The following is a 21,752-nucleotide window of genomic DNA, read 5'->3' as shown; positions in this document are numbered from 1 at the left end:
CTAATGCTTGGAATGTCGCGGGAGCGTTTGTAAGACCGAACGGCATGACCAGGTACTCAAAGTGACCTAACGGGGTGTGAAATGCCGTCTTCCACTCGTCTCCCTTCCGGATCCGAACCAGGTGATACGCATTTCTAAGATCAAGCTTGGTGAATATCTTGGCTCCATGCAGGGGCGTGAACACAGAATCCAACAAGGGTAAGGGGTATCGGTTACGAACCGTGATTTCGTTCAGCCCCCTGTAATCAATGCATGGACGTAGTCCGCCATCTTTTTTCCCCACAAAAAAGAAACCCGCACCCATCGGGGAGGTGGAATTCCGGATCAACCCGGCAGCCAAAGAGTCTCGGATGTAGGTCTCCATTGATTTGCGCTCAGTTCGTGAGAGGTTGTACAGCCTGCTGGACGGAAACTCAACGCCTGGAACCAAATCAATGGCACAATCATACGGGCGGTGCGGGGGAAGGGTGAGCGCCAGATCCTTGCGAAACACCTCCGCAAGGTCATGGTACTGCACCGGCACCGTCCCTAGATTGGGCGGGGCTCTGACCTCCTCCCTGGCCTGGGAACCGGGAGGAACCGAGGAACCTAAACATACCCGATGGCAGGTCTCGCTCCACTGAACCACTACCCCGGACGGCCAATCGATCCGGGGATTGTGTTTCAACATCCAAGGGAACCCTAGAATCACACGGGAGGTGGTCGGAGTTACAAAAAACTCGATCTCCTCCCGGTGATTTCCCGACACCACCAGGGTTACTGGTGGTGTCTTGTGAGTGATTGGAGGGAGTAGGGAGCCATCTAGTGCCCGCACCTGCACAGGCAAGGTAAGCGCCACCAGAGGGAGCCCTATCTCCCTGGCCCATTTGCTGTCTAGCAAATTCCCTTCAGAGCCCGTGTCCACCAGTGCTGGGGCCTTCAGGGTTAAATCCTCATAAAGGATTGTAACTGGGAGTCGTGTGGCGATGTGGGTGTGTCCCACGTGAATGTCTCGGCCCACCCCTAGCCCAGTTTCTAGGGGCGGGCGTTGGTGTTTAACCGCTCGGGGCAGTCTCTTAGCTGATGCTCTATCGAGCCACAAACAAAACACGCTCCGCGGGCCAGCCTCCTCTGTCTATCTGGTGCCCTAAATGTGGCCCTGCTCGTGTCCATAGCTTCGTCAGCAGGGGGAGCTGTGACCACACATGGCGCGGGGGCCGTGGAGCGTGGGGAGGGCGGAACTCGATCGGAACCGGAAGGGAGAGGGACAGCGCGTGCCCGGCCACGCCCTTCGTCTCGTTCCCGACGGTGTTCTTCTAACCGATTGTCTAATCATATGACGAGATCGATAAGCCCGTCTAAATCCCGCGGTTCGTCCTTAGCCACCAGGTGCTCCTTTAGAACCAATGACAGTCCGTTTACAAAGGCGGCGCAGAGGGCAGTGCTATTCCAGCCGGACCTCGCAGCCGCGATGCGCAAGTCGACTGCATAGGCAGCTGCGCTCCGGCGCCCCTGTCTCATTGACAGCAGTACGGCTGAAGCGGTCTCTCCTCTATTTGGGTGATCGAACACTGTTCTGAACTCCCTCACAAACCCATCATATGTCTGAAGGAGCCGTGAATTTTGCTCCCAGAGCGCTGTAGCCCAAGCGCGTGCCTCACCACGAAGCAGATTTATCACATAAGCTACTTTGCTAGCATCAGTCGCGTACATGACGGGATGCTGTGCGAAGACGAGCGAACACTGCATAAGGAAATCCGCGCACGTCTCCACACAGCCTCCGTACGGCTCTGGAGGGCTTATGTATGCTTCCGGGGAAGGTGGGAGGGGTCGTTGAACGACCAGTGGAACGTCACTGTTACGCACAGGGTCGACGGGAGGGAGAGCCGCAGCGGCGCCTGGAGGGCGCGCTTCCACCTGCGCGGCGAGAGCCTCCACCCTGCGGTTCAGGAGGACGTTCTGCTCGGTCATCAAATCCAACCGAGTCGTGAAAGCGGTGAGGATCCGCTGCAACTCACCGATCACCCCTCCTGCGGACGCCTGCGCGCCCTGTTCTTCCATTGGCCGTTCAACAGCCGGTTGACGCCCCTCGGGATCCATGACGCTGGCCGAGATATCCTGTTGGGGAAAGTGTAGGAGCACGGACCCACAACAGGGGGCGCAAATGAACGGACAATGGATAAAGCCAAATACAACACTTTACTGTTGTGAAAATGCACAACAACAACAACAGATTACAATAGTGAGTCAAATACAAGATGTCATGTGGGCAGGCTCGAAGATAGGAGACATCAGTCCGAAGTCGAACCGGAACCACACGATTTCCTCCGCCACCGAACCCCGGGAATACTGGAGCCGCCAAGTCCCGAACTCCCAGGTGGCCACTGCCTCCGCGTGTCGGACCTGGTACTGCTGGCGAGGAGCAAACACAGAAGTGGGTGCGTGTGCACCCAGCAATACGTACGGTGGAAAACCACCTCCTCCTCTCGTCGAATAAAGAGTTCACAAAAAACGCTCAAGCAACAAAGGGTTATTATCTCACAACCAGCTGAGGTACGTTACCTTCAAGGTAGAACGATATCTCGGCAAAGAGGTGGAGATGTCGTCTGGCTGATATACCAATGCTGATCCTGTTGAGTGGTGACAGCTGTCAAGGATGATGAGCGTCAGCTGTCACCCTGGCTGCTCCTGTTAGGCGGCAGCGCCCTCTGGTGCCTGGAGCCCGCACTCCAGGCAGGGCGCCCTCTGGTGGTGGTGGGCCAGCAGTACCTCCTCTTCAGCGGCCCACACAACAGAGGGCATGGGTTCAGTTCCCACCTGTGGCCTTTCTGTGTAAAGTTTGCATCTTTGTTAATTTCTCAAAAAATATTAGTCCTATCAACATTCCATTTTCACAGTGTTCATCCTTGACCCAAAATATGTAAACATACCAAAATGCAAATGTCAGCTCTCCCCAGTTTCTCCATGATCAAAGCCATACACATGCACACATCGGCCACTTTGCTCTCTCTCTCTCTCTCTCTCTCTCTCTCTCTATATATATATATATCTATATATATATACACACACACACACACATATCGACATTTTTTTCTTTAAATGAAACCACTTCATCCCTGGACAGACACACAGGGCTGAGAGCAATATCCCGCACAGCTCACTATTGCAGTTAAAAGGGATGAGTAGTCCTACAGTCCATTATTTTGTTGATTGTTTGTCTTTCATTCTGATATACAGTTGCAGCAGAGCAGATGAGATTGGGATAGGAGGTGCACTACCATTATATAGACTGGGTGCATGCTTCAGTCTTAACATAAGTGTCCTTGAACAAGACACTATTTATGCATTGTTCCAGCTATTAATGGATAAATGGGTCATGGGCTGGTGTACAGTCCACAGGAAGACGTAGCTTCTCGTATACTTCATGCTAAGGTATCTGGGAATACGCCCCAGTATGAATAGGCCTCATGGCCGATATAGGATTTATTTCTCCTGATTATGTAGTTGACATTTGTTTTGACTTTGAGATAAAAGTGCAAAATGGTTAACATTTTTTAACATAGAATCAAATTTGTTTTTGGACATGTTGATTTCATATCATAAATTAGCAAAAATTTGATCAAAACCTATTTGTGTGAGTACTTCCCATTGGCACTGTACATACAACAGTATACGTACATTTTAATATATTTATCATCACTGATAAACAGACATGAGATATATAAATTGAAAACAATTGATGAAATATATAAACACTGTAAATATACTGATCATCATTTTTAGTCTTTTTTGGGGGGCTGTATGCGAGTGGTGGCAGACAGTGGTGTTGATCTTGTGCTCCTGCTGTGGTCTGCAAACATACTGTGACATGGTTGCCCAGAGGCATCGCAGAATAGAGATACAGTACAGCGAACTGCAGATCACAACTGCGAGTGGAACTATTTGACACTAACATGACATATGAGAACCAATGAGTGTGTAGCATTTCACACTTTCAGTTTGCCTTTCTCACACTGCTGAGTTCTATTTGACATCTGTCAACTCTCATATATAGTCAGGAGGAAATAAAGGATGAAGCACTACAAATTATATATTATTAGCAATACTAAAAATAATGTTTGCAGTGTACTAAGGTTGTAAAAATAAAAACTTATCATTTAAATGTTAAACATGTTGTGATGATCCGCTGACCAATAGATTGGCTTTTCCTATCATGAAGTCTTTGCATTGGATGAAGTGTGCAAAGAAAAAGAAACCAGTTTTGTGGAAGACAGTGGCTAAGAGCCCATGTCCAGCATTTTTTTCTGGCAGACGAGTGCAGCAAGGGTGCCAGAAATGCTTCATTCCAGCATTTTTATTACTGAAAAAAAGCTCTGTTCATGGGATTTGTTTCTTTCACAACAATAAACAGCTAATGACGTGCTTATAATGCGTGCAGTCATAAAAGCACTCGGAACATAGAGGAACATAGAGTCGGTCCAATCAACTACCATATCATTGTCTGTCATCAGTCTTTGTCTGTATCAGCTGACTTCAGGCAAAGATGACAAAAACAAGCTTCTTCAGTGTTCTTGGTTGTTAGGGTGACAAGTTTTGCCCTGCCTGATTGGTTGCTTGGAAAGATGCTGCCGTGACAACACCAGAGCCTTTCTAAAAACTTCAGAGATTTGCAACTTAAAACGGTCTGGACGACCAAATGGAAAAAGGTGACTTCCCTGAAAAATGATACTTTGTCTGTAGGTGGCCACAAGCAACCTACTTACCAGTGCAGAACCTGTGCTGCCTGCACCCTTTGAATATGCAGTTACAAAACTGTGTGATCTTAGTTCACAAATAAACTAGAACCTTTTTGAAACATGTTTTTAAACATGTAGTGATGTATTGTGACCCATTTAGGAACAGTGTTAAAACAGTTAAAAATGTTATGGAGCAGTGTTTCGAGTTAGACATCACTAATTTGCAGTAACAACAAAAAGTTTTGGCAATCGGGTATTGCGAAGGCTTTGCGTCTATGCGTCCATCTGTCTGTGCTCAGCATACATCCATTCCTATTACTGCCAGGGTCTTCAAATGCACAGGGAACATTCTTGGGATACAGACCTTGGACAAGTTAAAAAAAAATGGCTAAACCTGGGCTATTTTAAGAGGTTAAAATAAATCACAGTTTGCTATTTTTATGCTATTTTTTGGGGGGGGGGGAGCCAATGAGAGTAAACCTGCAACCTGATAACACCTCTGGAGTGATTTACAAGACATCTTGCGGACGTTAGCCTGGTGACATCACTGGCTGGTCTTGCTAGCTGCAAACTGTGCTTTGTTTGTGTGTAAATATAACCTCTTTGTCATATATTTTGTAAAAGCTAGCAACAAATAAACACATTTAAAACTGAAAATGCTGTTTTTGTAACCTGATAACACCTCTGTAGTGATTTACAAGACATCTCACGTACGTCAGCACGTACGTGCATCACACGCGGTCAAAGTTGACTTCCGTCCTTTTCAAAAGCATATGTGCATATGTACACCCCCCTGTAGATGCTTTTAAAACGTAAATAAAACATTGTTTATGATTGATTGAGTTTGTTCTGCAACCTCAGTATTAACATACAGAGGTGAATGTATCAGTGATACACTGATAACTAAAGATTCGACCGATCCAAGCCGGTATCGGCTTCCAATACCAACTGTCAGATCCCGCTTTTTTGGACACACGGTCACCCTCCGATGAATGTGTTTGTGTACAAAACCAGCTCTCCGTCTCTGGGGTCCGACCTTCGTGTCTCCACGGGTATTACCCGGCAGGGCTGCACAAAGGCTGTTCAAGCTGGTGGCGAGGAGATTCGTCTAGCCACTCACTGCCTCCATCCGGACATCCACCCCGCTGAAGCTGATGTCGCACCCCGGTCGAATAGCCTTCTCTGGAACCAGGATACGAACCGGCCACGCCCGTTAACGGCAGCTCTCCTCTTATGGATCAGGGCTCTTGGAATGTTGCTAGATTTTGAATTTAGTGACTCGTACAGCGAGTCCCCAGGATGTGTTATTTTCATTAAAAAAACAGACTAACCTTTTAGAGCCTTTTTGATGTTGTACACCCAATAAACTTTAACTTTTACACCTTAAGAATCATCAATAATCCAATGTCCAAGCCTTAACACTTTAACTGCATGCTTGGAAATTTATTGCAGGTTTTGCAAGTGCCGACAACATAATCAAAATAGGTTATATGATGATAATTTCACAACAGTAATTCAAGTATAATTAGAATAATGATTGGCAGAGATTTTTGTTTTTTAATTCAATAATTCTGTCTGATCTTACTTTGACTGGGACTGGATTGACTTCTTAACAATTTTTCTAGGAGTGAGGGAAGGAGGTTTATGAGGTTAAAGTCCCCAGCTCGATGAATTTGATTTCCTCTTCATCAGCTATTAATCATTAGCTGACCACGATCCTTGTGTGATGTTGTAATCCTTCAGGAAGTTAATCCACATAAGAGTTTATTCCTTCTTCAATCAACCAAAAGTTGATCTAATCCATTCTGGTATGCTGTGATGTTCCTTGAGAGAGAAAACGTTGAACATTCCCCACTCAGACTTAAGGTCAGTGATTATTCTCCAATGCTCTGCTACTCCGTGACTGGACGGCCTGAGTGGGAGTTGAAAACTCTCTCAATTGATCTCTTATGGCTCCAATCCTCTCACTCCACGATTCCAATTGCTGCTCACAAGATGGTCAAGTCTTGTGATCTCCTCATAGCAGGGGAGAAGTGGCAACAGCACCTCTCCCTGGAAGAATAACCCCGTTTCCTGGTGTTTCACAGTTTATATATGTGCTTGACTCTTGTTGTCTTCAGATGATCTTGGTTACCATGGGGACGCTGTTGACTCAAAACCTCCTCCCTTCTTCCCTCACTGGAAATCTTCTGCAGCTCCTTACCAGTAACTTATTGCTCAAGTTCCTCTTTTCTGTTAACACTTCAGCTTTTCTGAGAATTCATTCTTTTAAATCATTTCTTTAGAATCACATCAATCATATTCAATCATTTCATTACAATTCTCTTTTACATAAAAACAATTCATATGATCATATACAAACATTTTCATTCCTTATTATTCATTTCATATCTTACTAACATTTTAATCATTTGATCAGTTGTTTAACATCAGCTTTTCTTGCCCTGCTTGCAACATCATCTTCACTTCCTCTTTCTTCTCTGACTCTGCACTCTTTATGAAAAACAACTCATATAATCATTAATTTCACTTATTTGTAACATACTTTTTCTAATACTTTTTCTAATCAACTCTTAATTTTATCACATTAATACTTCATTTGATCATACTTGTCATGTTAGAATCATTCTTAGACATATTCCATCGTCTTCACCACTGAGTTCATTCCGTGGGCCGCCCCATTTGTAATGGAAAAGTCCGGTATGACCTCACTTACTCCGGGAAGGTACCAAACACTGTGCAGTTTAATCCAACAGCATGTATATTAATCCCATGACACGTATTATATTCCAAGATGAAAACAAGCTGAAAGCAAGCTTAAAGTCATCTTTCCTGACACAACGTAATTCAAGTATTGGAAAATACCAATACAACCTGTTTTTTTTTTCCGAAACCAGAGAGATGCCACGTCTGTGAAACCTCTCAACTGTTGCATGCTCTCTTCTGTTTACTGCTGAGTGTGAGGAGGCAAGGGGGAGGGGAAGGTTTCTGAACTGAAGCAGAGCTGTTTCTTAGTCAAGGAGCAGGGTTTAAGCCGTGGGTACAGCAAATTTCTGCCCAGCTCTCAGGTTCAAATTATCTGTGCCGCTGAGCATGGATTTTATGAAAAATGTAATGAATTGTTGCTGAAAAATCAGCTGTTTCAGCATTTCAAGGCTGTGAAACGCTATGAAACCACAGGTCAGAGCACAGGAGTAGAGCTGACCAGAGCTTTCTATCTGCTGAATGTGGAAAAAGAACTCCATCAAAATCCTTCAGTATTAATCCAGAGTTCCTCGCATGAGCGTCGCTGATGATACATTCAGAAATTTATGATTTACTTTACAGTTGAAAGGCTTTGTGTTTCCAAAAAGTTCAAAGTTTGCTCAGCAGGAAACCGGCAAGAGAGAGAGGACTTTATTTTTTGCTCTAACACTTTGGCAGTGGAAATGTATGTTTCATTTGAAATTGAATTGGGAGCGAGACAGAGAGAGAGGGAGGGCTTAATTTTTAGTTTTTACTGTAACACTTGCTTTGACAATGTAAACATACAACCCCAATTCCAATGAAGTTGGGATGTTGTGTAAAATGTGACTAAAAACAGAATACGATTTGCAAATCCTCTTCAACCTATATTCAATTGAATACACCACAAAGACAAGATATTTAATGTTCAAACTGATAACATTTATTGTTTTTTGTGCAAATATTTGCTCATTTTGAAATGGATGCCTGCAACACATTTCAAGAAAGCTGGGACAATGGTATGTTTACCACTGTGTTACATCACCTTTCTTTCTAACAACACTCCATAAGCATTTGGGAACTGAGGACACTAATTGTTGAAACTTTGTAGGTGGAATTGTTTCCCATTCTTGCTTGATGTACGACTTCAGTTGTTCAACAGTCTGGGTTTCCATTGTCGTATTTTGCACTTCATAACGCGCCACATTTTCAATAGGTGACATGTCTGGACTGCAGGCAGGCCAGTCTAGTACCCGCACTGTTTTACTATGAAGCCACGCTGTTAAAGCTGTGTTTACACATAACGACGACAAGTCATGAATGCCACGAAGTACACATTGTTGGCTGCTGATCACCAATGTGATGATTCGGGGCAGAGGTGTCAGGTGTCCTCAGGAACTGCTGCAACCTGTTACCACACGTTACGATTAATGGCACATGTTGCTGGAGAATTATCAGGAACCATTACGCACGGTCAAAAATAGTGTTCCGCGTTGTTAAGCGCTGTTGCACGCTGTTGCACACTATTGCGCGTAAGAGCGCATTGTTAACTTCTATCACGTTGTGAATGAGGTGAATTGTCTCCACACACACACACACACACACACACACACACACCCATATTCATCCAACTGTTGCTAACAATTCAGATCGCTCCAGTTTTTCAGAAGAACTTTGTGACTGCATGTGTAGTTGGGCTCTGTGCCATGGAGTGGTGCAGAGAGGAGGAGGAGGAGACGGACAGAGCCAGATGTGTGGCTTCATGCGGCTTTCGTTTCGCACGTTTTCCCAAACATCAGACACATGCAGCAGGTGGAACACCTGCAGGAGCGCGCTGAGGAGCACTGAAATCAGACTTTTAGGCGACTTGGTGTCAGCAATCAAACTGAATGTGGTGCAGCAGGGTTTAATTGTGCGCACGCTTCTTCCTCCGCCGGACTGGAGGAGGTGCAGAGATGTCTGGCTGCACATGAGTCTCCTCTCACTCCTCTGGTTCTTCTGGCTCAGACTCATTCACCCGCTCATCAGTTACAACAGCAGGTGGAACACCTGCAGGAGCGTCCTGAGGAGCTTCAGCAGGAACTGTGGAACGACACTTGGCTGACTTTGCATCACTGTTCCTCTTTGGCATCCTGCATCAAACTGAACGCTGTGGAGCCGAGTTTAATTGTGTGCACGTGACAGAAAACTGATTTGTCGTGGCACGCAGTGAAATGTGACGCCGCATTACAAGTTGTGTCAAAACATGATAGTTTCCGTGTCACTTCGTAATAACGCGTGACAGTTTGGGCTCCAAGAACCATCACAGGAACCACTACGAACATTGTCACGTTCTATTAAGGATCACTAGTCATCAAGATGGATCAACACGCTCAGTTGCGACCTCCACAACATGAGACGAAATGAGGATGGTATGTGACATTCGTGGAAGATTTTTTGACAGGCAAAAACATGCTCCACGAATATCAAGAATATCACGCACCAACACCCACTATTAAGAAACATATTTAGATGCGTTAAGTCACATTAAGAATGTCAGGAATGTGTCACGAATGACAGAAAAATGACATTTGTAACGTGTCTTGCTCATGTGTAAATGCATCATAAAACGTGCAGAATGTGGTTTGTCATTGACTTGTTGAAATAAGCAGGGACGTCCCTGAAAAAGACGTTGCTTGGATGGCAGCATGTGTTGCTTCAAAACTTGGATGTAAATGGTAAATGGACTGCATTTATATAGCGCTTTTCCATCTGCATCAGACGCTCAAAACGCTTTACAATTATGCCTCACATTCACCCCGATGTCAGGGTGCTGCCATACAAGGCGCTCACTACACACCGGGAGCAATAGGGGATTAAAGGCCTTGCCCAAGGGCCCTTAGTAATTTTCCAGTCAGGCGGGGATTTGAACCCATGATCTTCTGGACTCAAGCCCAACACCTTAACCACTAGACCATCACCTCCCCTATGTACCTTTCAGCATTGATGGTACCATCACAGATGTGTAAGTTGCCCATGCCATAGGCACTAACACACTCCCATACCATCACAGATGCTGGCTTTTGAACTTTGCGCTGATAACAATCTGGATGGTCTTTTTCCTCTTTTGTCTGGAGGATACGACGTCCATGATTTCCAAAAACAATTTGATCAGACCACAGCACACTTTTCCACTTTGCATCTGTCCATTTCAAATGAGCTCAGGCCCAGAGAAGGCGGCAGCATTTCTGGATGTTGTTGATGTATGGCTTTCACTTTGCATGGTAGAGTTTTAACTTGCACTTGCAGATGTAGTGACAAACTGTGTTAACTGACATTTGTTTTCTGAAGTGTTCTTTTACACAATGATGTCGGTTTTTAATGCAGTGCCACCTGAGGGATCGAAGGTCACGGGCATTCAATGTTGGTTTTCGGCCTTGCCGTTTATGTGTAGAAAATTCTCCAGATTTTCTGAATCTTCTGATTATATTATGGACTGTGGATGAGGGAATTCCTAAATTCCTTGGAACTGAACGTTGAGAAACATTGCTTTTAAAGGTTTCCCACTTTGTCTCTTGTTTTCCGCACAGTTCAATAATTGATGACATGTTCAATCCACGCTCCTCTTCTTTGGATTACAGCTGCAACACGCACATTGAAGTTTATGATGACATTGCCACACATCTCAAGAGGGATGAAAAAGAAATTCAGAGAATCCCTCTTGAGATGTATATATGTATATATATATATATATATATATATATATATATATATATATATATATATATGTAGTTTGCACTGAGATACCAATTAAACAACTGGGAATTATAAAGAATTCTCTTCTGTACAAAACTAAAAGTGAGGTTTCACTGTATTTGCAATTTCATGCATAGGCTAAACCAAGTTATTTTTCTGATTCTTCTGGTCCGTCACAGTCCAACAGACCTAATACAGTTTGTCCTCATTATATGTTCTGTGAATTTGATGCGCTACAAAATCATAGCATTTACTGTTTATGAGTTTGAGTATACACTCATCTACCTTTTTGAAGTCCAAGCATTCTATTCTATTCTGTTGTATCTATCCATCCATTTTTTTAACCCACTTATTCCATTTAAGGGTCATCAGGGTTGGGTCAGAGCCTATCCAGGTGGTCATTTGATGAAAGGCAGGGTCCCACTGGACAGGCCATCTCTGCTGTTACCAGCACAGGGTAGTAATAAGGACAAGTAATTGTATGTATGCATACCTGTTAAAGTCTGAGAGGTCATGTTTCTTCCATTGTTTTCACTTGATTGCATTCGGTGCCTGTTAGTTTTTCAACTTGACATCACTGTTTGTCTGCCTTTTCTTTTGTTCTCTTATTTCTGGTCACATATCTGCATTATATACTTAATCAGCATGAAACTCTTCTCATGTTGACTTAGCTGGCTCAATTACATCACGCACTGTCTGAGTCTATGACACCTACATCTGTGTTTGTTTTGGAGCGCTGGCCTGACTTTGTGTCAGCCTCCGCAGTGTATAAGGAGATGCTCATTTGGACAGGATGTAGAGGACATTGCCACACCTGTCACCGTGATAAGAATCCAAGTGCTTAATCTTCTCCCCCTGTAAACATCATTACCACAGTCTGACAACATAGATTCACAACAGACGTGCACAAAACCACATGTGCATACACCCCCCCGCAAGTTGCTCATCCAAGTCGGCACTAACAGATTAGCAGTGATTATAAACAAACATGGAGGATTAATCCTGTATGCTCTCAGTCTACTTTTCCACAGAGCTAGCCAGGGTAATTACCAAGTGGTAGCTTGTTCACGTAATCACTGACTCTCTGATACACACACACACACCCAAGGTCAGTATTTTGTAATATCAGCATCATCCTCATTTTGATAAAGTTGATAATGTCTGTCGTTCTTATGGAAAAAGAATATTCCTCTTAGACAGTCTGAGCAGGACAATTCAGCAACTCACTAACCTGATTCCTGTGTAAAGCTGAAAGGTGAAGCAAAGAACATCTTGACATTTTCAAACAATGACACATGCATCCAGCACACAGTTTGACTTCTTGATCTGCTCTCCAGTTTGAAGGATTTTTTTTTTTACATTACAAGACCATTTTCTCTCCTTTTGCCAAGGAAATGTGAAATAATTTAAAAAGCTTAATATTATATGGCTCAGTTCAGTTGTTTAAAAGCAAGCCGGCTGTGCAGTTTATACTGTTTTGAGGTATTGCTTGCTTTGTTTTTCCTTTTTCATTTATTTGTAAAGGGACCATGTACAATAAAAAACATAAATATTTCCATTTGATGCATTGTACCAGAGTTATCTTAAAGCTAATTTACCTCTGCACTTCCATGGCAGGTCACAATTGAAACATAAATATAGAACATCACAAAAACATTATTTCACATACACACAAACATATTCACACAGTCATTTTTCTTTGTTGTTGTTTTTGTTTGGTTTTTTTTTTGGGGGGGGGGGGGGTGTTGTTTCCTTCAATTCCTGATCCCAACGTAATGTCAACAAAATAATCCTGTATTCTGCTGCTCATGTAACAGTTGAATCAATCCTGCGCTGAAAGTAATATTCTCAATAATGATTGTAATTTGATCCCTTCTAAAGTCATTAGACCAATATCACCTATAGGCTCGGTTCAAATTCAAGCAAATTCTGATGCCGTTCATTTACAGTAAGCAAACAGTCTGACCCAACAGACTAAATACGAGGGCTGTCCATAAAGTATAGGTCCTTTTTATTTTTTTCATCTGCACGTCTTTCATTAAAAAAATCTCCTTTAACAGTGGAATATCCGGATAAAATGCTGAAACTGACTTCTTCTGAAACTTCTCTGTTCTCTCACGACGTCCTGGATCAATAGAGCCTGAAATGTGGAGGTTTTCAGCTTGAAACAGGCTGATGATGGCGCCTGAGAGCGCTGTGCGACGTCTCGCACTGTGGGAAGTCCTTAAAGCGACAGTGTCACCTCAAAATCTCTCATCAGCCGTTAAAATTTTCACTGAAAACCAGCTTAATTTTTCGAACCATGTCCACTTAGATGTGTCTCACAGGTTTAGAAAAAATTTTGATCAAACAAAGCGCCAGTCTCTCAGCAACTTCTCAGACAAAGGAATTCCGACGAGGGGCTGGACGACTCCTCCCACAAGGAGTGCTCACAGGCGAATGATGTCACCGACAGGCGTGGAAAAACTCACGCATGCGCACGAGGGTTCAAGCATGTCTGACGTAAAAACATATGAATGAAATCCATATAGTTTTTGAAAAAAATAAAAAGGACCTATACTTTATGGACAGACCTCGTATGTAGTACATGCTGTCAACATTAAACCCTGATACAGTCTGGTACAGTCTGGTAAGTATTTAGTAGTTTTGTCCATTCCTCTTTGCAGCACCTTTGAAGCTCCATCAGGTTGGATGGGGAGCATCAGTGCACAGCCATTTTCAGATCTTTTCAGAGATATTCAATCGAATTCAGGTCTGGGCTCTGGCTGGGCCACTTAAGGACATTTAAGGATACTCAAGGAATGCTTTATTATGCAAGTAAAGTCTGGATTTGATCTCAATGTATAGCTGTTCAGTGGAGCTCTCAATATAAGATCCAAAGAGGGATCAGGACAACTGCAGGAGGCCATATTTTTGCTAAGAAATCAAAAATGCCATGATTTCTTTTGTGTTGTTGTTGTTTTTATTTGCTGTTGTTTTTTACTAGTTTGGGGGGCCCTGCAACCTATACTCCAGTATGATTTATATACCAAAAAAATTCAACCCTTTGCTATTAGTAATTATAATGACTATTGATACAGGAGTTTTCCAGGAATAAAAACACTAAGCAACATAAACTCTAACAATAAAAGAATAAATGCCAGTAATTGACGGTACACTACAACAATGTACAAAAGTCCCAACTTTAAGAGCTGATAAAACAGAAAAACCTGCAACCTATTCTCTGGAACATATGGTAAACCCATTATAAAGAGAGCAGGAACTTTAGGAGTGGCCAAGTCAACAATGTGGTACATTCAAAAAAAAAAAAAGAAATGTATTGGAAAGCGATGCAACACTAAAATGCCTTGAAGACCCCACACAGAACATCCAAAGTGGATGATGACAGGATTATTTTCTTTGTGACAAAAACCCCCTTTGCAACATCAAGCCAAGTAAAGAATAATCTGGATGGCATAGGCATATCAGTGTCAAACTCTGCAATCACTAGTTGGCTTCATGAATTTAAGGAGATGTGGAACACCATGTTCCATATGATAATCCTTTGGTTAGTGTTTTAATAATGGTGGTGGAGTCTACAATCTGGTACAGGTCTTCAACTGGGTTTAGATGTGGTGACTGTGAAGGTCACAGCATACGATTCACATCATTTTCCTACTCTTCAACCCATTTGATGACCCCTCGTGCCCTGTGGGTGTGGACATTTGTGATTTTTCTTCACACCTTTATTCCAAGTTTTTGTTTGGCTGTCCCAGTGTGAGAACTTTGTAGCATTGTGAGAACATTGAAAGCAACCTACCAGCTGACCGCATCATGACAAAATTTGCTTACCTGCCTCAGTGGCCATGGAGCAGATAAATTTATGTCCTGTGCACAATACCAGCTGGACTTGGCAGTAAATGCTATTCAATCCAAGGACCAGATGTACCAACAGTTAATATGCCTGAAAACAGCAACCACACGAGTTGGTACACATACATTTTTATGCTCTGAAAGAACATTACATTGTGCACATATTATGGATATTTCAAACCATGTGTACACATTGTTTCAGAGAGTAATCAGAGTGTGATGGAGTGAAGCGTAAAGTAGAAAAATAAGGTGAAGGACCCAGTCTGCAGCAGTATGTGGTGTTATTCCTTCAGATCCTTCACCAGTTTCACTGGGGGCCTGTTGTTTTTGCAGTCTGCACAGCTAGCAGTCCCAGTTATTCCCAGTTCTTCCAGTCTTGTTGTTTTTTAGTATTAGGTTTTGTGTGATGAATGAAATTTGTAAACTGAGGTATGAGTGCTATAACTTTTTTCTAGTGTTGGCGACAGTGATGTGTTTATATTCAAATGTCTGATAATGTGATGCTGCTGTGGTTGCTATAAATAAACACAGCGGTGAAGATGATGATGATGATGATGATGATGATTGATGGTGGTGGATCAGGTAGAGGCACTCATGCACACAGCTGGTTAAGTGGTCTGTCTCTCTATGATGACAATAGAAAAGTGTATGAGTGAAGTCCAGGCTGCTGCAGTTTCCAAACGACTGAAATTTAATTACAGCTGTAAAACAAGATTCTTGCATACAGATGACGTTGTTTTCTTTAATATATTTGTGCATCTTCTGCTAGATTTTCATACAGTCACATGCATTTCCACACCCAGTGTAGATACAGTACTTGTTATTTTCAGTTCAACTACTCTTTTGTGAAACAGACAAACCTATGTAATCATTTTTGTGCTAGTTTTTGTTCTGTAAGTGTACCTCTACCATTGCACTGAACCTTTCTGAATCATTTTCCCTTTCAGGTTGAGGCCATCCTTGTCAACATTTTTGGTGGTATTGTCAACTGTGCCATCATCGCCAACGGCATCACCAAGGCTTGCCGGGAACTGGAGCTCAAGGTGCCCCTTGTGGTCAGGCTTGAAGGTGAGAAAACAGTTGTGTCCTGCCTGATCCTTTAACAATTTGGTCCCAGCAGTGTTGTGGGTAGCAGTATTACATGTCATGAAGCTACTAATTTAGTTACATTCTTAGTAGCACTGAAGAACTGGTGCTACTTTATCAGTCTGAACAATTGAACATTTTACTAAAATGCAGTTGACATAATTTGAAGAGTGATTTTAATATTACAAGCACAACAGTTTTAACTCAGTAACCTGTGGCATTAACTGCAAGTTCACAATGTTAGATGGTTTCACGCTCAACCAAATGTGGTTTCAGTGAGAAGAGCTGCTCTCCCTCATGTTTTGTTGGTGAGGGGGAAAATGGCAGACTGCACTCATTTCTTTTTGTCATTTTGGGTTACTTCTGTACCTAAATAGTATTTGTAATTACATGGTGATGGAGCGTGTGTTTTAGGATCAGTTGAGTGTAAACAATCAACAACGGATTAACAGTGTTTTTAGACTGCAACCTCACTTTTGCTGAGTCTTTCACTTAATCTAAGATTGTTACCGAAAGGTTGAGAAACATAATCTCCAGTAGAGGCATCACACCTGTGAGCATTGCGGATGTTGAGGTGGGGAAGAGGAAGAGGAACTGGGAGTTTGCGCTGGTAAAGAGTGGAGTGTGGTTGGATTATTACTCTATACTAATGCCTTTCTGTACACAGACATCAGAAATGTATGTTTGTGGTGAAAGCATTAAACTTGCAGAATGATTCCTTTGTGATGTTCATGTTTCAGGGATCTCAGCCTTTGAGATCAAGAGCTGGTTGGAAAAAGCTTATGGTGTCATGAGGCCACTGAACAGAGGCATTGTACAGCAATCAAACATAACACTGTGAGCACCTGCCCCATACTGTGTATGTCCCACCTTGACCGTTAAGGCATGGACTCCACTAGACCTCTGAATGTGCTGTAATGTCTGGCACCAAGACAGCAACATATCCTGTAGTTCTGGATCTGACTTGTTTGTCGAGCACATTCCACACATTTGATTAGATTGTTCACTGGTTATCCGGACCACTTTTGGTAAGTACTGACCATTGCAGACCAGGAACATTGTGCAAGAACTGCAGGTCTGGAGGTGCTCTGGCTCAGTGTCTAAACATGACAGTTTGACCCATGTGAAACTTACACACATCTTTGTGTCTTTGTGTCCCCATTTTCTCTACAACACATCAACATCAACCACAAAATATTTACTTTCTGCCTAATGTATCTTTTTGTAAACGTTATTCTGCTCAGTTTTAGGATGGGGAGTGTACAGCCCCCCTCCCCCTAGAACTGCGTACTCCACTTGGTCAATCAGTTGCCAACACAAATCCTTCATGTTAGCATCCACATTTTGTGAATGTCCACGTTCACTGTAAAAAACCAAAGCAGTTCTTTGGGATGGGCAGATGCATTTTGTTTTGATCATTTACACTGCTAGTGCAGTGCCCATAGGAAACTAAAAGCCCAGTCACACGGCACTTAACAAAGGGTGACGAAGCCCTGATGAAACAAGAACCCTGGACTTGCATTGGCATCATTTAACCTTCACGCAGCTTTGTTCCTGCAGCTGGAACTTCATCAGGATTTTTAAACTGTTGAAAATTTTGAACGAAGGACAACGAAAACCTCAATTCGTCTGTTTCATTTTGCTGTCGTTCTTGATGTTTTTTAATCGTTTGTTTAGTTTTTGTAACGTTATTGTTTAATTTGACTTTGTTGGAGCAGCTGAACGTTTTCACACAGTGCAGAAACTGGTTTGTGAGTGCTGAGGCTGCTGCTGCTTCATGTACTGTTGGAAATTACAGGGCAAACTCAGCCTGCTTGCTTAGATTTTTTTTTTTTTTTTTTTATCTGTGTGGGGGGTTAGCTTCAATGGGTTCAGGCACCTTACATAGAGAAGAATTAATCTTTTGTGTGGATATAATTAATTATTTTGCCACAAGCAACTGTTGAATTTGAAACAACAAAAATGTTGTGTAATTTCCGACGGTACTTAAATGCAGCAGGAGCAGCTGCTGCGTGCGCTTATTATTTTGTATTAAATATAACAATATGAGTGTAGGAATGATAATCCAGTCCTGTACATGTGGCATCGGGTACATGAATCAAAATGATTATATAAGGATCTGGTCTGGAAGGAAGAATTCACATTGTGAATCAGTGATCAGCTGGTGGAAATAACCGCACATGAGTCAATGCGCGCGTTCACACGCACGGATTAATTTACTGCTTTGATATATTCAATCATCTTTACACTTATATTTATAAATCAATATACGAGGTCTATTAGAAAAGTATCCGACCTTATTATTTTTTTCAAAAACCATATGGATTTGAATCACGTGTGATTACATCAGACATGCTTGAACCCTCGTGGGCATGCGAGAGTTTTTTCACGGCTGTCGGTTACGTCATTCGCCTGTGGGCAGTCTTTGAGTGAGGAGTCGTCCACCCGCTCGTCGATTTTTTTCATTGTTTAGGAATGGCTCAGAGACTGTTGCTTTGTTTGATAAAATTTTTTTCAAAACTGTAAGGCACAACTGAGTGGACACCATTCAATAAATTCAGCTGATTTTCGGTAAAAATTTTAACGGCTGATGAGAGATTTTGGTCTGGTAGTGTCGCTTTAAGGACGGTCCACGGCGCCTGACGGCGATCTGCGCTTCGAGGCAGCAGCGTCTCGCCGTTTCAAGTTGAAAACTTTCACATTTCAGGCTCTGTTGACGCAGTAAGTCGTCAGAGAACAGAGAACTTTCAGAAGAAGTCGGCATGAGGAGTTTATTCGGACATTCCATTGTTAATGGTCATTTTGTAATGAAAGAACGTGCGGGCAGAGTCGCATGTCGGGCTGGACCCGACCGCGGGGGGTCGCGGCAGGAAAAACACCTCCGTTGGAAATCTTAACGGGCAAGTTGGAACATGCCCAAGCTGTTAAACAATTTCTCAGTTACTCACTTGTTGAAAGCCATTAAAAGCCGCCTGAATTCTACAAATGGTTTTCAACACGGAGGTGTTTTTCCTGTCGCGGCGCACACAGATTTGCCGAGTCGTCACGGAAACGACTCGGCGAATTTGCGCGTACGTCTTTCATTAAAAAAATGTCCTTAAACAGTGGAATGTCCGCATAAATTCCTCATGCCGGCCTCTTCTGAATCTTCTCTGTTCTCTCACGATGTCCTGGGTGAATTAAGCCTTAAATTAGGATGTTTTCAGCTCGAAACAGGCCGACGACAGCGCCTGGAAGCGCTGCAGGACGTCCCGCTCCGTGGGAAGTCCTTACACCGACAGAAACACCCCATAATCTCTCATCAGCCGTTAAACTTTTCACAGAAAACCAGCTTAATTTCTCGAATAGTGTCCACTCGGATATTCCTCACAGGTCCAGAAAAAATTTTGATAAAGCAACGCGCGCCGTCTCGAGCAGCGTGTGAAACAAAGGAATTCAGCCGAGAGGGCGGGACCACATCTCACTCAAGGCCTGCCCACAGGGAAATGACGTCACCGACACGCGTGACAAAAACTCACGCATGCGCACGAGGGTTCAAGCATGATTGGTGTAATCGCATGTCATTCAAATCCATATAGTTAAAAAAAAAAATAAAAGGGTTGGTTTATTATCTAAGAGACCTCGTATATGGCTTAGAACATAATACAGTGATACAGCAGTGACCTCGGAACACTTTTTTTTTTTTTTTAATTGGAGCAGGACGGAGCACGCAGTGTGTCGTCAGACAGTGAGGATTCTGATGATGATGATGATGATGATGATCCCTCTTTTGTTCTGGACGAGGACCCAGAGCAGGTGGTCCACCAACATGCACACAGATCTCCACAGCTTCTGTTTGCAGTTGCTCCAGGACTCGGCGCTGTGAGCTCCGTCCCAGCGCCGAGTCCTGGAACTCAGAGATGCAGACACACACACTGCTCCAGCTGTGGCTCCAGTCGTGTTTCATTTAAAGCGTCGAGATCGTCAGCTTTGGTTTTGTTAAGTTCCTCTTTCGTCCCTTTTGCACTCTTGCTTCGCAGGCTGTTCGGTGATAAAAGCTCTTTCGTCCACCTTTTCTCAACGAATTGTGACATTTTTTACTTTTTCCCTTCATTCAGGAATCGTCGTGTGCCATGTGACTGGGCCATAAGACAAACTGCATAAATTGATAGCCAGCTGTGATGTGACATAGACAGTAGTGTATAAATGAGGATTTTGAAAATGGAATTGACCACTTCTAGGTGTGCTCCTTGTGCTTCATTACACATGAACTCTGCCATGTAATTGAGCATGCTCACGTGCTGCCAATTAAAAAAAATAGCTATTTCAAACATTTAATTATTCTTCCATCCACAGAATTTAAGTAGACTGGTTAATAATTATGCTGCATTCTGCTGGTGGAGTGTACTCTGAAAACTGTGCATTCCACCACTGTTCTGCTGTATGCATTCAGCCGGTGGAACATATGTAGCAGAACGCATACACAGCTTGTATGGACAGCTGCGCATCATCCCACAGAATCTGAGCTGCACATGTATATGTTCATTTATGAGACACAGCGTGACACATCAATGACTGTAGATATCATCATTTGCAATAAAATGCATTTCACCTGTTACACATGAAGATATTTATTCTTCGAGAAAGAAGCAGGAAGTAAATCATTAAACTCTTTAAATATTCCAGACATTTAGCATGTTTTTTTAAAAGTCTGTGGACAAGGAGGCAGGGGCCTCTTTGCTGCTTGAGAGCATCAGTCTATCAAGTGCAAGTCTTTTTGACCTTGATAAATCATGTTGGGTGCAGCTGAAAGTTGAGCTATTTTAAAATGTTCCAGATCTCTTCCATGTAATTCCCAGTAGATGACGCTGCTGCACTGTATTTCACACACACACACACACACACACACACACACACACATATATATATATATATATATATATATATATATATATATATATATATATACGAGGTCTATTAGAAAAGTATCCGACCTTTATTATTTTTTTCAAAAACCATATGGATTTGAATCACGTGTGATTACATCAGACATGCTTGAACCCTCGTGGGCATGCGAGAGTTTTTTCACGCTTGTCGGTTACGTCATTCGCCTGTGGGCAGTCTTTGAGTGAGGAGTGGCCCACCCTCTCGTCGATTTTTTCATTGTTTAGGAATGACTCAGAGACTGCTGCTTTGTTTGATCAAGATTTTTTCAAAACTGTAAGGCACAACTGAGTGGACACCATTCGATAAATTCAGCTGGTTTTCGGTAAAAATTTTAATGGCTGATGAGAGATTTTGGTCTGGTAGTGTCGCCGTAAGGACGGCCCACGGCGATCTGCGCTTCGAGGCGGCAGCGTCTCGCCATTTCAAGTTGAAATCTTCCACATTTCAGGCTCTGTTGACCCAGGAAGTCGTCAGAGAACAGAGAACTTTCAGAAGAAGTCGGCATGAGGAGTTTATTCGGACATTCCATTGTTAACGGACATTTTGTAATGAAAGAACGTGCGGGCAGAGTCGCATGTCGGGCCGGACCCGACCGCGGGGGGTCGCGACAGGAAAAACACCTCCGTTGGAAACCTTAACGGGTAAGTTGGAACATGCCCAAGCTGTTAAACAATTTCTCAGTTACTCACTTGTTGAAAGCCATCAAAAGCCACC

At 43.0% G+C, this 21,752-nt stretch overlaps 1 protein-coding gene across 2 annotated transcripts in view; it reads left to right on the top strand.

The window, feature by feature from the left end:
• suclg2 (succinate-CoA ligase GDP-forming subunit beta) overlaps positions 1-21,752 on the top strand; it is a 395,797-nt gene that overhangs the window by 333,238 nt on the left and 40,807 nt on the right. For both annotated transcript variants that reach the window (XM_034167173.1, XM_034167172.1), the window contains one exon: positions 15,974-16,094. In XM_034167173.1, coding sequence (XP_034023064.1) covers positions 15,974-16,094 — 121 coding nt within the window. The remainder of the gene's footprint in view (positions 1-15,973; positions 16,095-21,752) is intronic.

This window comes from Thalassophryne amazonica, chromosome 3, assembly GCF_902500255.1.
Source record: "Thalassophryne amazonica chromosome 3, fThaAma1.1, whole genome shotgun sequence".
Classification (NCBI taxonomy): domain Eukaryota; kingdom Metazoa; phylum Chordata; class Actinopteri; order Batrachoidiformes; family Batrachoididae; genus Thalassophryne; species Thalassophryne amazonica.
The sequence above is the reverse complement of the archived record's forward strand: the minus strand, read 5'-3'. Positions and strand labels throughout refer to the sequence as shown.